The sequence below is a fragment of the Aricia agestis genome, chromosome Z, assembly GCF_905147365.1.
Source record: "Aricia agestis chromosome Z, ilAriAges1.1, whole genome shotgun sequence".
NCBI lineage: Eukaryota > Metazoa > Arthropoda > Insecta > Lepidoptera > Lycaenidae > Aricia > Aricia agestis.
In genome coordinates, this window is record NC_056428.1 from 22,612,146 (window position 1) to 22,627,754 (window position 15,609).

A 15,609-nucleotide genomic window follows, 5' to 3' on the forward strand; every position below is an offset into this window, starting at 1 on the left:
CGCTCAGGGATGTTTTGGCTGATGGGATGTTTTGGCTGATGTCTATTAATTATCCTTATCCTTTTCATTAACTGACGTCGAAATATTAACCAATCAATAAAGCTTTTGCTTATATTTAAACTGCTGGGGATTAGTGACATTTTAAAATTATTATGATGGAAAGTGATGTAAGTAAATACTTAGTATCTGAGAAAATGATATAGGTGGACGGATCTTTCTATTTAACTTGTAATATAAACATTTATGACATCTTTATGGATATCTTGGGATAAGACTCTATTTTAATGTCCGCATGAAAATTATCCGCATCCTACCATTTCATATATATTTTTCCTGTGATGCGGGTAACACGCGCGGGAGCATGTTGTCACCCGCATCTGATCCGCAGATCCGCATGCGGCTGACAACACGCTTGACAGGAAAAGCGCCCTTATTTCAATGTTCCAGTAGGTTCAAACCCAGAAATGTCACTAAATTAGTCTATAATAATTATTTATTTATTTTGTAATCATTATTGGTGGCCGAATTATAATGAGAATCATCAGTCATAAGCACATATTATAATTATTTATTAGATATAAATTATAAGTCATATGTAATCTTTATAATAATAATAAATAATAATATATGATCTTTAACTTTGATTTTGTAATAATTATTTTGGTCTAAAGATCCCATATATAAATACTTATTGGTTTATTTTCATCTGATTGTCATAAATCATAAAACTCCAACAATAAAAAGAAGTTAAAATATATAAGTGGGTAGGTAGATGAAAGTTTTTTTGGACTTTGATTTGGGAATCTTCTTTTTCATTTCATATTTGTCGCCATAGATAATATTATAAACTCTTTGACAGGTACTTCCTAAAGTTGTCTTAATATTGATTTTTGTACCCAAGTACAGTGTAATTGTCATTTTAAACTTGTGTTGGGCGATCTCTAGTATGCATAAATCACCAATCATATAGTGCGTCAAGAATGTCTAGGAGGCGAAACTTTTTTTTTTAAGCAATAGCAACACTCTTTTGACATTTGTCCCTTTGTTGCGTCAATACTCTATGACATAAAATTTACAAAACAAGATTTTCAATTTGCTTAAATTTAGTTTTACAATGTGAAAACTACATGTTACTGTGATTAATATTAATAATTAAAGTAAAAGACGTGTCATAGTGCTGAAATTTGAAGATTTTCATTGAAGAAAAATGGTAATACGCGAAAATATCACTGAAATTCTCGCGTCCACATTTCCGATTCTGATCGCACAATCGCCATAGTAGCAGGTAATTAAGCGTTTGTTTTATCAATTTTATTTGTTTATTTTATTGTATAATGCAATTCTAAGTAGCCTGAGTAAGTATTATGTGGTATAATAAAACAACAATTTTACATAAACCTTATGTTTACGTAAACAATGAACTGTCAAAGAAATCTATCATATAACGCGCCTAACAATGATTGATACTTTGACTTAGGTGCTTTGCGTAATTATGTACCTTAGACGTAGGTATATAAAATTCTCGTGTCACACTGTATGTGCTTAACTCCTTTAACACTTTGATGCAGCGTAATATAATATTATAATTATTACGTTTTATGTTTACAGGTAGCAGAAAAAGCGTTTAACGAAATAACCGAAATGACTGGGAGAATTTATGCTATCATTTTGAAACACTGAAAATAAATACAAGGAGTGGGAATTAACCCTTTATTAGGATATCCTAAATTCAATATTGAAGAGCTGATTATTGAAGATGAAAGTGCCTCTTCACTGTGACACCACTGCTGTAACTACATGGACCTAGAAAGTGGCGATGATTCTGTTTCCGCATGCATTGTAGAATATTATTTAGATCATATTTTATTAAAATAACAAAACCCTGTTTTTCACTTTTTTATTTTTTGTATTTTCTTAAATAAGTAGTTCCATAATAAAAAAGGAGTGAGCTTCTCTCAGCTCTCACTGGTCATCAAAGTAGCTCTGCAGCTCTCAGGGAGAGGGTACTTAAATAACAGGTGTTATAAATTCATAATAATATGTAGCACTAGACGTGACTAGATGTCCCGGTGAACTTCGTGTCACTCCCCTTCAGTGGACTTCCAGGAATATTTAAAGACTAAAATTAGCCACATCAGTTCAACCGTTTAATCGAGTTATTGCATTTTTTATATAGTCCGTCAAGAAAGTGAAGAAATTAAAAAGTGGCAACATCGAAGTGTCATTTCTTTTTAGGGTTCCGTACCCAAAGGGTAAAAACGGAACCCTATTACTGAGACTTCGATTTCTGTCCGTCTGTCCGTCTGTCTCCAGGCTGTAACTCAAGAACGGTAATAGCTAGAGAGTTGAAATTTTCACAGACTATGTACTTCTGTTGCTGCTATAACAACAAATACTAAAAACAAAATAAATTAAATATTTAAGGGGGGCTCCGTTACAACAAACATAATTTTTCAAACATTTTTTACTCGGTAACAATGATGATAACAAGTAGGCACTTGAAATTTTCACAAAGGTCATAATTATATGTGTTACGAGCTTTTGCCCGCGGCTTCGCTCGCGTTAAGAAGTATTATTATATACAAACTTTCATCCCCTATTTTGACCCCTTGGGGTTGGAATTTATCAAAATCCTTTCTTAGCAGATGCCTACGTCATAACATCTACCTGCATGCAAAATTTCAGCCCGATCCGTCCAGTGGTTTGGGCTGTGCGTTGATAGATCACCATGTCAGTCCTTTGAGTTTTATATATATAGATTTAATAATTATTAATAATATTTAAATAAAATAAAAATTTAAGGGGGGCTCCCATACAAAAACACAATTTTGGCTGATTTTTGCTCTATAACGGTATGGAACCCTTCGTGCGCAAGTCCGACTCGCACTTGACCGATTATTTCTTAGATTAATTTGAAAGGGATGACACTACGTTGTTGCCACTTTTAAATTTCTTCACTTTCTTGACAGAGACAGACTATGACATATACAAAGATTATAATAGGTACTTTACATAGATTAGATTGTTTCTTGTAATGTCGTAAATTAAACACACAATATAACTACATCATAATTATTTTAAATTTTCTTAACTACATAATATATATACCTAAATCATAATATTTACGACGTGTTTTTAAACTGTATTTAATATAAAGTATCAAAATCTTTTATAGTGACTGGATACAGTGTGGCCATAAGAGATCACACCGGAAACAAGTGGCGACTCTAATAATGTCGTGACTTTTTTGACGGGCTAAAACATATTATATTCATTTCTCATTTTAAACAAACCGAAGTTTAGCCATCTACAAGTGATTAGGGAATAGGGGGCAACATGCGGGGAACCGGATTATTATTATCGACAAACTATCACCATGCTCTCTAAAGAGTATCACTGATGACTCTGATGAGTGATGTAACGTGTAGATAATTCAGGGGTTCCCAAACTTATTTTGTCTACCTTTACCTTACTTTCAGAACAAATTATAATATTTTAGCGCCCCCTTGTTTTAATTTAAAATGCATCCAGATGAAATAAATCACCCCCAAGCCTCTACACAACGTCTCCATTTTTTTATTTGGGACAACACCGCCCCCCTTTAGACCTTCAGCGCCCACAAGGGGGCGTTATCGCCCACTTTGGGAAAGACTGATGGTGTAGAATGTAGATAGACATACCTAGTGATTACTGCATTTATCAGTTGGGCCAAGGGAAATATGGACGTATAAGTTGAAACGCAAAAGCCTAAAGTTATTTGAATATTATAAAATAGCAATTTGCAAAGCAAATAGGATTTTCATTATTGTGGTTATTAATGGTTTATTATAATATTATAACCAACCCACATTACAATTTACAATACATCATAGCAAAAGCCGAAAGCGTAGTTTACCTCTGAGAGGCCCCGTTTAATTTTCTAGGAGGCCCCCTAGCAGAGTAGACAGAATGATAGAGTATGCCGACTTAGAAATGATGTTGAAATTTTTAAATTTGACGTATTATGACGAAAACCGTCGCTAAAGTTGTTAACTTGTTACCTACGAATTTAAAACTATGACATATTCGATGGACGTGTTCCTCTTTGCTCGTATTGTTGTTTGTGTTTTGGCACATGCGATTAAAATTGACAGAATCCAATTTTGAAATCTTTATTTTAAATATTTAAAAATAAATTATATCAGCCAGCGCGAGACACATTCCATTTATAATCCTAGTGAAACCCGACGAATTTGACAGATATTGAAACCTGTCCGTCTCTTTGCAGTCGAACTACTGGTCGTTATGTCTATTGTGCCCCTAGGAAGCATGGCCCCCGTAAGGGCTACTGGCGCCTGTGTGCAAAAAAAGGATTTTGGCGCCCCTTTAGGCAAATTTTTTGGATCGTTGGTTTTGGCGCCCCTAAAGATGACGATTTGGCGCCCCTAGAGGATGGCGCCCGTGTGCATTGCACACATTGCACATATGGTAGCGGGGGCCTTGCTAAGAAGGGTAAAGATTCCTTATAAAAATTCACATTGGGGGCCCTTGTGACCTGGGGGCCCGTTTTATTGAGACGGCAGATATGGTGCGGTAGCTCTACGCCCGCGCCCCCGCATCATAGCTTAGAGCGCTTACAGTCGGCACGACGTGTCGGCAGCAGGCGACGGCACGTGTCGACGGCAGCCTTCGACAGTTTATCACGCTTGCAGTTGTGACGTACCGCGTAAAGGTAAGCGTTCAGAGGTCTTTATCGTACGCAACGGATAATTTGTTCACACTAGTACGTCCACTGTATCGGCAGCCTACGGGTTACCGACTAGCCAGTATGTTTATCTCCTAATAATTAGTCCAAACAAAGTTCCTAAGGCAAAATTACTGCTTTCGACTTTTCTATCCACACCCCCTTTATGAGCATTCATTTACTAGGCTAGTCAGTAATCCGTACACTGCCAATACAGTGGTCAGTGGACGTACAGTGAAAAAATTAACCGTTTGATGCGAGCAGCAAGACGTCCGTTGCGTACGATACCGACCTGTGGACGCTTTTCTTTAGGCGGTACGTCAGACTACCACATGCCTACCACCACCTCTAGGTACTAAGCGACACCGTTTGACAGATGAGCAATAATGTCTACTATAACGTAATAATAGCGATCTTAAAAAAGTTGATATTTCACAGCGGATTTATTTAACAATGTTTTGCATTTCTTTTAATATTTTTTAGTAAAATTATATTTAAAAAGTAAGTACGGTAATTTTATTGTAATCTTACCACAAAGTGTGGTAGGTAGTGTGGAAAGGTCGTGGTAGGCCCCTGCAAGCATCGTAACTGTCGACGGCTGCCGTCGACTGCCGTCGACTAACGCCGACACATGCCGTCGACTACCATCGACGCGTGCCGCCGTCTGCCGTCGACTGCCGCCGACGCGTGCCGCCGACACGTGCCGTTCGTCTGTAAGAAGCTTTAGGTTCCAGTTAGGTGACCTAAGTGCGCATGGTCTCCGAATCAGAAAATCAATAGGCACAGAATTATTATTATTGTTTTACACGTGTCGTAGTGTTTGCCCGTTCAAAGCTTTAAATTACTTGTCGGCAAGTACTACAACGAAATCGATTTCATTTAAATTGATGTTTAAACTTTACATTAGTAGACTATAAAATATTATTGTCACTAGTTGTTCACATAATATTGTTGCAAATTTTTTTAGAAATCAAAAATAAGTACAACAGCTCTACTACAATACAAAATAATAATTAATATTGTTTTAATATGGTTCTAATCAATAATCGATTGAAATAATTTGTTATTCGAATCGACTTATCGATATGTCATTTGAACGAATTGAATAGGACAACCCTAAAGCAGCCATTTTCTCTACAATCTACAAGTTCGCGGATAGTGATTGGGAATTTATTAAAATTCTCAATTTATTCTCAAATTCTGAAGAGTTTGGAAATTTACGTTATGCAAATCAATAGTTTCTCTTTTGTTGTTAAAAAATCTTAGTTTTTTTGTTAACTTCAACTTGTAAACTCGATCATCATGATTGAGTTTACTATAAAAACACTCGATTCCAATGACCACGGCTTCTCCGTAGATGATGAGGTAAGTTTATTTAAATATTTTAATGCTACAATTTAATAATTTTGCCAATACATAACTTTGTTTCGTATTGATTTATATCAACGTCGCGCGCAGACCATTGTCTACCCACTAGGTATCAAATTGTTATAAAAAAACAGCTTGTTTGCATCATCTCTTTTGAACTATATTCCTAAAATTAAAGCTAGCGTTTAGATTTGGATGGATTTATATTATTATTGTTAATCTTCATAATTCAGACTATCCCGAGTATTTTTATAAATAGAGCTATGAGAGCTGGCTACTATTATACTTGATCATTAGTTACCGACTACTGTACTGATATTTACAAAAAAACAGTGCAATTTTTATGGCAAAGTCTTTTTTATGTATGTTAATTATTACTATGTTATAAGAAATATAACATTCATTGCTTACCATATGGATGGCGAAGATGGTTTGGTATTCAACACAAAGAAAAATCTTAAAATACTCATTATGATGATTGACAATAAATATGAATATATTTTGTGTAAAGCTCTGCATATTATATTGAACTCATTACATTATGGTGCAAATCTAGAGGCAGGTTGCAAGATTTGAATGTGACTAGCCTTGTGGTTTGTGGTCTAGAGCAGCATTTCCCAACCTGTGGTCTGCGGACCTCCGGGAGCCTCCAAGTATATGTATGGGGGTCCGCGAGTACATGTATGGGGGTCTGGGGTGTCATCTCTGGACCATATATAATAATTAGATTTTTTTTGCTGTTAATTTTATTAACGGGGTCCGTGAAAACTATGCTTGATTTCTTGGGGTTCCGTGGCTGGAGAAGGTTGGGAAACACTGTTCTACAGTATATTTCATATTTTTAATCTTCTTCTTATACTTATATAAAATTCTTGTCACAATGTTAGTTACAGTACTCCTCCGAAACGGCTTTACTGATTTTTACCAATTTTATATGCATATTCAGTAGGTCTGAGCACTGGCTACTTTTTATATTGATAAGTGGATTTGTAGAATAAATAATTAAGTAGTAAATTATTACAACTTGAGACTGACGGCGACCATTGTTTGTGCGACAGGATAGCCATGGCTGTTGCCATGGTGACATACTTATTTTGTCACTTCAATAAAATAATATGGGCGAAATACTTAATATGGCAAAGCAATGTTTGCCGGGACAGCTATACTGTACTCGGCAAAACATGGCGGTAGCAGTCATTGACTCCCTATCAAAAACTTGTAATTTTCTATATAAACCGTGATTGACAATGAAATGTCAGATGTTGTCAATCGCGACTTTGTATAGAAAATGACAAGTTTTTGACAGGGAGCCAATGACTGCTACAGCCATGTTTCGCCGAGTACAGTATAGTTTTTTATATTTATTTTGTTTATAATGCAAACAACATTGAATTGTGAGTTGTCTTGCAAAATAGAATAAATCCTGAGTATAAAAAAAATATCAAGTAAAATTTGACGAATTATGACGAAAATCGTCGCTAGGGTTGTTAACTTGTTACCTACGAATTTAAAACTATGACATATTCGATGGACGTGTTCCTCTTTGCTCATATTGTTGTTTGTGTTTTGGCACATGCGATTAAAATTGACAGAATCCAATTTTGAAATCTTTATTTTAAATATTTAAAAATAAATTATATCAGCCAGCGCGAGGCACATTCCATTTATAATCCTAGTGAAACCCGACGAATTTGACAGATATTGAAACCTGTCCGTCTCTTTGCAGTCGAACTACTGGTCGTTATGTCTATTGTGCCCCTAGGAAGCAGGGCCCCCGTAAGGGCTAATGGCGCCTGTGTGCAAAAAAAGGATTTTGGCGCCCCTTTAGGCAAATTTTTTGGATCCTTGGTTTTGGCGCCCCTAAAGATGACGATTTGGCGCCCCTAGAGGATGGCGCCCGTGTGCATTGCACACATTGCACATATGGTAGCGGGGGCCTTGCTAGGAAGGGTAAAGATTCCTTATAAAAATTCACATTGGGGGCCCTTGTGACCCGGGGGCCCGTTTTATTGAGACGTACGTAGACCATATATAATAGTTAGATTTTTTTTGCTGTTAATTTTATTAACGGGGTCCGTGAAAACTATGCTTGATTTCTTGGGGTTCCGTGGCTAGAAAAGGTTGGGAAACACTGTTCTACAATATATTTCATATTTTTAATCTTCTTCTTATACTTATATAAAATTCTTGTCACAATGTTAGTTACAGTACTCCTCCGAAATGGCTTTACTGATTTTTACCAAATTTTATATGCATATTTAGTAGGTCTGAGCACCGGCTACTGGCTACTTTTTATATTGATAAGTGGATTTGTAGAATAAATAATTAAGTAGTAAATTATTACAATTTGAGACTGACGGCGACCATTGTTTGTGCGACGGGATAGCCATGGATGTTGCCATGGTGACATACTTATTTTGTCACTTCAATAAAATAATATGGGCGAAATACTTAATATGGCAAAGCAATGTTTGCCGGGACAGCTATACTGTACTCGGCGAAACATGGCGGTAGCAGTCATTGACTCTCTATCAAAAACTTGTAATTTTCCATATAAACCGTGATTGACAATGAAATGTCAGATGTTGTCAATCGCGACTTTGTATAGAAAATGACAAGTTTTTGACAGGGAGTCAATGACTGCTACAGCCATGTTTCGCCGAGTACAGTATAGTTTTTTATATTTATTTTGTTTATAATGCAAACAACATTGAATTGTGAGTTGCTTTGCTAAATAGAATAAATCCTGAGTATAAAAAAAATATCAAGTAAAATAAAGCAACAATTTTTTCATCATAAAATATAGCTACACAAAATTTGCGAAGGTTTTTGATTGCTATCAAAATGTGATGTATTTAAAGATGAGCAAAATGCCCAATTAATATCCATGAAAGGAAATTAAAAAAAAACTAGTATAGATGAATATGGTTGAAATTCATATGCCAAATTTATGCCATTTTACAAATCTCAATGAAATAGTGTTACATATATTATTCTATATACCCCACTGGTATGAGAAGGTTTAATTCATCAAGCCCCATACGGTCACCGGTGACCAAGACACAATAGAAATTCTATTGAGTCTTGTTTTTCCACGATCAACGGGTTAAAGCTTTGTTTTTTCAAAGTATAGGATTAGTAGAAAAATATGCTGGCGTTATAAAAAATTGAGAGGCAATTTAGTAATCTTACTTGTACTATTTTTCTGCTCTAGAACAGTGTTCCGCAAATGGTGTGTTATGGGCCACTGGTGTACTGTAGCCAGTAGTGGTTGTACCTCAGAAAAGGTCATCATATTTATCCCCACTTTGTGAGAACCAAAACGGGTAACATCTCAGGACGACAAAGAGATGGGAGCTCAGATTAATTTGTGGTGCTCCAATAATTTTCATTTTTATAGATGTACCTTGACTACAAAAAAATTGTGGAACACTGCTCTCGAGTCTTATCCTCTTACTCTGCTGTGTATACGCAAGTTCTTTTATTTACTACTTTTTATTATTACTTAATGTATTGATAATGCTATGCGCTTCTATTTTGTGTTAAATGTATGATGTTATCTAGGCAACAAGTAATGTGATCATAATAAGTATTCACTGCTACATCATGACTTACAATAATTAGTATTTAAGAATTTACTATCAGCAAAGTTGCCGTATCATCAGACATGTAAAACGTACATCATTTATCTGTTTATTTAAATGTTTAGGAGCCCTAGCAAAAAGCTAAGTTTGAAATCCGGCTGAGCAGAAATTTTGTTGTCTAAAAAATTGTTAAGTAATTACTTAATTTATTTAACGCACAATTTATTATTATTATTCTTATTTCTTACTAACCAATATTGTAATCAACTTGAAAACATTGTATGTAGAGAATGAACAAAATTAAATTTAAGTTTTGTTTTCAAAATATTTGCACATTGAGATGTATCCGACGAAGCATGAGTGCTATTTCACATTGTACCATCTTATTGTTAATGTGTTTATGCAAATAAACATTCTTATTCTGAATAGTCTTTAACAACAAAAAGAATTTGTAAGATAATAGAGAATTTTATAATACATCCTTTTCTTTTTAAAATGTAATTGGCAAATACTGTTTATGAGAGTTATTTGGTTGGCTGTTCTTTAAAAAAAATTAGGCATTTTAAAATGTTAAAGTATAATGTCAACAATTTCAGATAACAGTCCAACAGCTGAAAGAAAAAGTGACTGACCAGTTGGGAGTGCCGGCGTATATGCAACGTCTCATATTCTGCGGACGAGTACTCCAAGATGACAAGAAACTTGCTGATTACGGTGAGTGTTGTTAACTTAGTATATTTTCGCCCTCTCAAGAGATAGTCCATTAATCACGTGAGGCTTGACAGGGGGATTTGATAAAAACATGAAAGAATTTCAAAGTAAATCACTTAGTCTTAAACCTCACCGAAGAGGAGGGAAACACCAAGGGCAGTTAAAATGCTATTATAAAAATATCACCCCTACAAAAAAAATACATAGCCAACAACTACAAGAGAGTTAATGCACAATTTACTTTCACTAAAAACAGCGGGTAACACAGTGGGGCACAGCTAGTACATATTTAAAGATGATTGAAACTCTTTTGAATTAAATTAATTTTTACCAATTTGTAATTGTAGTCATTAACATTTTAGATGTAGAATGAATAAAAAAATGTTTGTTAGTGGTTGAAAGTTGGTATAGTTATGGTTCAAACAAGTGAATCCTGTCTTATTATATTTACTAGATGTGGCCTGCAACTCCGTTGTGCCAATTTGCCAAAATTCGCTTACCCCCGCGGGTTCCGTACTTTTTTGCAACAAAACTACTTTCCTTTATTAATACCAAATTTCATCTAAATCGGTTCAGCGGGAAGAGATTAAATAGGGAGACAGACATACTATCGCACTTTTAATATTAGTAAGGATTATTAGTATGTATTTTCATAAACGTTTATTATAGTATGCTTTCAAGAAAATTTCATAATTTAATTGGGAGAAAAGCAATTAGACTTTCAACCTAGTTGCCTTTTTTTTTTCGTATCATTTAAAGAAAAGCTTTGTTCTCAGAATGTAGGTCATTTCTGCCTACGTCCATATTTCCCCGGCGATTTAAACGCGTTTAAAATGCAGTATTGATTTCTATATAAATAGGGTGTGGCGTCCAATCGATACTGGGACATAGGTCACAGGTTTCCGCGCAGATTGGTCTAGGCTAGGTCTTAGCTGGGAAGCGTACATGCGCGTTATCAGCTTATCACGTGACCGGGGTAAATCAATACATAACAATGCTAAATAAAGGTGTGACGCACCTGTTGAATTCTGTTATGATAGTTATGTAATTATGGTTTCCGCGCAGATTGGTCTAGGCTAGGTCTTAGCTGGGAAGCGTACATGCGCGTTATCTGCTTATCACATGACCGGGGTAAATCAATACATAACAATGCTAAATAAAGGTGTGACGCACCTGTTGAATTCTGTTATGATAGTTATGTAATTATGGTTTCCGCGCAGATTTGTCTAGGCTAGGTCTTAGCTGGGAAGCGTACATGCGCGTTATCAGCTTATCACGTGACCGGGGTAAATCAATACATAACAATGCTGAATAAAGATGTGACGCACCTGTTGAATTCTGCTATGACAGTTATGAGTTATGTAATTAATAATTATGTTATGACATCCCCGTGCGAGTTTCTTATGCCAGTTCTTCTCGCCGCCGGATTAGTTCCCGAACCGGTGGTAGGCACCATGTAGACCTTCTAAAAACAAATTTCGTCAGCTATAAAGCATATATATTTTTTAATTTATTTCTAATAATATTAAACCTTCTAAAAACAAATTTTGTCAGCAATAAAGCATTTTTTATTTTTTTTATTTATTTCTAATAATATTAATTATTAAATTACTATATGATCCGGGGAACTTCGTTGCACTTCCCTCCTTATATTTTAGCGAGAGTAAGAAAATTTAAAATTAATTTTTATTTATATGGAAGATTATATATTATTAAGTGCCTGTTTCACCACTTACTGATAGGGCTACCCACCAATTAACTTGACAGATCAAGTATGGAGAATCTGTCAAAAAAGTTGTGAATAGCCTATTGGGCACTTTATCAGAAAGTGGTGAAACAGGCCCTAAGTATATTAGCTTTTTCGGTTATGTTATTTCAGAATCGAATCGAACGTGCTTGTTTGGTTATGAATCGTGAAAAATATTCTGTTGTTAATTAGACAACGAATGAAAAAGAAACAGAAACATTTTGTGGAAAATCCGTATATTTAATATTTATACAATGACTCCAGCCCGCCTAGCATACGCCAACGAGATATCTCACTCTACATGTTTTCTGGATGTTTGATGGTTTGTCTCTTCATCTCTATTGACCCTAGCATGACAAACATTTTTTCTCGCGTAGATCTATCATCGAAATAACACATTTTTATAGAGTTTCGTCGAAATTATGTCGAGATTTTGACATTATGAGACGAGTAGTATTTAATTATCTCGAGAGTGAGATATCTCGTCGGCGTATACTAGGCAGGCAGAAGGAGATAATTTTAAAAGAAAATATGTTGCGCTAAAATAATGTGAGAATGAGAAATTTTTCGAATATATTAGCATGACCATACCAACTTTTGAAGTACTACTTACCAACCTTTATCACCTAGCTTACACAAACAAAATGTGTTCAGAAAACCTGTTAATCCTGTGGAGATGCTTGGTGAACAGATTCTGCTGTTTGGTTTGGTCACACTCTACGTCCCGGGAAAGGACATAGGAAAATTTTTATCCCGGAAAAAATTATGTTTCCCACACGGTAAACGAATGGGTGCAACGGAATTGCGGGCGTATTTTCATATGCCTCGTTTAAGTTTGGAAAGCAATTTTTTTTGTTCGGAAGTTTCACCATAAAAAGGCGCGCGTGGTGCTCCGTTCGCGGCACCGTGCATCGTGTTTGATGGGGACGCGGCCTAAGAAATGTCGTTTTTATATCATTACTAGCTGTCCCGGCAAACGTTGTTTTGCCATAATATTTAAAATTATAATTTCGCCCATATTATTTTATTGAAGTGACTAAATAAGTATGTCACCATGGCAATGTCCATCGCTATCCCGTCGCACAAACAATGGTCGCCGTCAGTCTCGAGTTGTAATAATTTCCTATAATTTATTTAACGAATGTACTTATCTATACTAATATTATAAAGATGTAAACTTTGTTTGTTTGTTTGTTTAATTGTAATGAATAGGCTCAAAAACTACTGGGCCGATTTTAAAAATTCTTTCACCATTCGAAAGCTACATTATTTACGAGTAACATAGGCTACTTTTTATTTTGGAGAATATGGGGTTCCGTAAGATATTTCAGTTTTTCGGAAACAACCAGAAAATTTACTTATTTTGCGTACGCTGCCTAAACTATAAAAGATAGAACTATACAATGTTCTAAGTAAATGTAGATCTTATAAATATCTACAAAAATGTCCGCGACACAATATACCTATCTATGTCAAGTGAGACACAAAAACCATTTTTTTATTTTAAAATCTTGATTTTTTTTGGATTACATTTAAACGCATTTATTTTATTCATGCTAATAATCCTTATCAAAATAAATTTCATTACTTAGTACAGTTTATGTAGATTACATTTACTCTTTGAATGATTAAAATTGGACGTTTGGTTTAGAAGTTATGGCGAAATTAAAATATTGCGATTTACGTCCCTTTCGAAGTGGGCGCTACCAATGCCACAGAATAGATATTTAGTACAAGTACCAATGCAGGGGTGCGCATTGTACACATTGAAAAATGAAAAGGTCTACAGAAAACTCCGCGATGGTATATATATATATTTTTTTAATGAAATAAGGGGGTAAACGAGAAAACGGGTCATCTGATGGAAAGCAACTTCCGTCGCCCATGGACACTCGCAGCATCAGAAGAGCTGTAGGTGCGTTACCGGCCTTTTAAGAGGGAATAGGGTAATAGGGGAGGGCAGGGATGGGAAGGGAAGGGAAGCGAAGGGAAGGGAAGGGAATAGGGGAGGGTAGGGAAGGGAATAGGGTAGGGGATTGGGCCTCCGGTAAACTCACTCGGCGAAACACAGCGTAAGCGCTGTTTCACGCCGGTTTTCTGTGAGAATGTGGTATTTCTCCGGTTGAGCTGGTCCATTCGTGCCGAAGCATGGCTCTCCCACGTATAAGTATATCTCTTATGGATATATCCCACACTAACATATTTTTTTGTCATTTACTTTTAACTTCAAATGGCTAATTTTCGAAGCGATTTTAACCAATACGGCAATAATCCTTATTCAATTAAATACTTTAAATACATTATTGATTATGGCCCTTTACAGCTTATTTATTACGATTTAAATTTTAAATGAATATTTTCGAAGATAATACAGATTTAAAAATTGCGGGACGTTAAAGTAGCTTTTGCGGCAGTACCGACCAATGCGGGCCACGGGTAGTAAATAGTAATGAATATAAATTTATTTTATACCCGTGCGAAGCCGGGGCGGGTCGCTAGTCAATATATAAAGTAGCCAGTAGCCGAGTTTTGTTTCCTTAAATTAAATATTTAAGGGGGGGGGGCTGCCATACAACAAACACGATTTTTCAATAATTTTTTACTCGGTATCAATGATGACAACCGGTAGGCACTTGAATTGTACACAAAATATTCATTTAATAATTAATAATAAAATTTAAATAAAATAAATTATTAAACAATACATTTACTTTTCCATTTTACTATTTTTGCTCTATAATGGTACGGAACCCTTCGTGCGCGAGTCCAACTCGCACTTGGCCGATTATTTTGTCATTTTTTACCCGTAGTCAATAATGGCAATATGTATGCATTTGAAATATTCATATAATCCTCAAGTGTATTACAACTTGAATAATTAATAAAATAATCGGCCAAGTGCGAGTTGGACTCGAGAGTTCCGTACCATTATAGAACAAAATTAGGTAAAAAATGTGTTTTTTGTATGGTATATTAAGGAGGGCTTAATTATTTATTTTATTTAAATTTAATTATTAGTTAATTATTAAATTAGTACTTATTTAAAATATAATTGAGTATTTTTAGTTTTTGAGTTTAGTCCGAGTTTGAAAGCTGACATAACAGAGAGTGTTCATAGCCATAATTCATCATCAGCTCGCTCACTGCTTAAACATTTTTTTTAATTTCTTAACACATAAATGTGCTTAATATTCTAAGACACAATTTCACCAACCTCTGTTTGTTAAATCCTAACAAGGCATTACTTAACGGACCTTGGAAAATTAAACAGACTGTTAAAATACTTATGTCCCACAGTAAAAATTTAACAGCGGATTAGAATATGCAATGTCAAGTGAACAACGAGTGAACAACTATCAATTCGTTCATTCTTGTTATAAGGCGACGAAATTGCAATGTACAAGATTAATACGACATGTTTGCTGCAATGTGTCACTTTCTTCCATAGTAGTATAATAGTAGATAATGCGACCAAA

At 35.2% G+C, this 15,609-nt stretch overlaps 1 protein-coding gene across 7 annotated transcripts in view; it reads left to right on the top strand.

The window, feature by feature from the left end:
• The first annotated feature begins 5,836 nt into the window (after positions 1-5,836).
• LOC121738605 (large proline-rich protein BAG6-like) overlaps positions 5,837-15,609 on the top strand; it is a 50,794-nt gene continuing 41,021 nt past the window's right edge. For 5 of the 7 annotated variants that reach the window (XM_042130770.1, XM_042130771.1, XM_042130772.1 and 2 more), the window contains exons 1-2: positions 5,839-6,088; positions 10,272-10,389. In XM_042130770.1, coding sequence (XP_041986704.1) covers positions 6,026-6,088; positions 10,272-10,389 — 181 coding nt within the window. In that variant the 5' untranslated portion in view covers positions 5,839-6,025. Of the gene's footprint in view, positions 6,089-10,271; positions 10,390-15,609 lie in introns of all 7 variants that reach the window. The other 2 variants (XM_042130776.1, XM_042130774.1) reach the window with 2 other exon arrangements.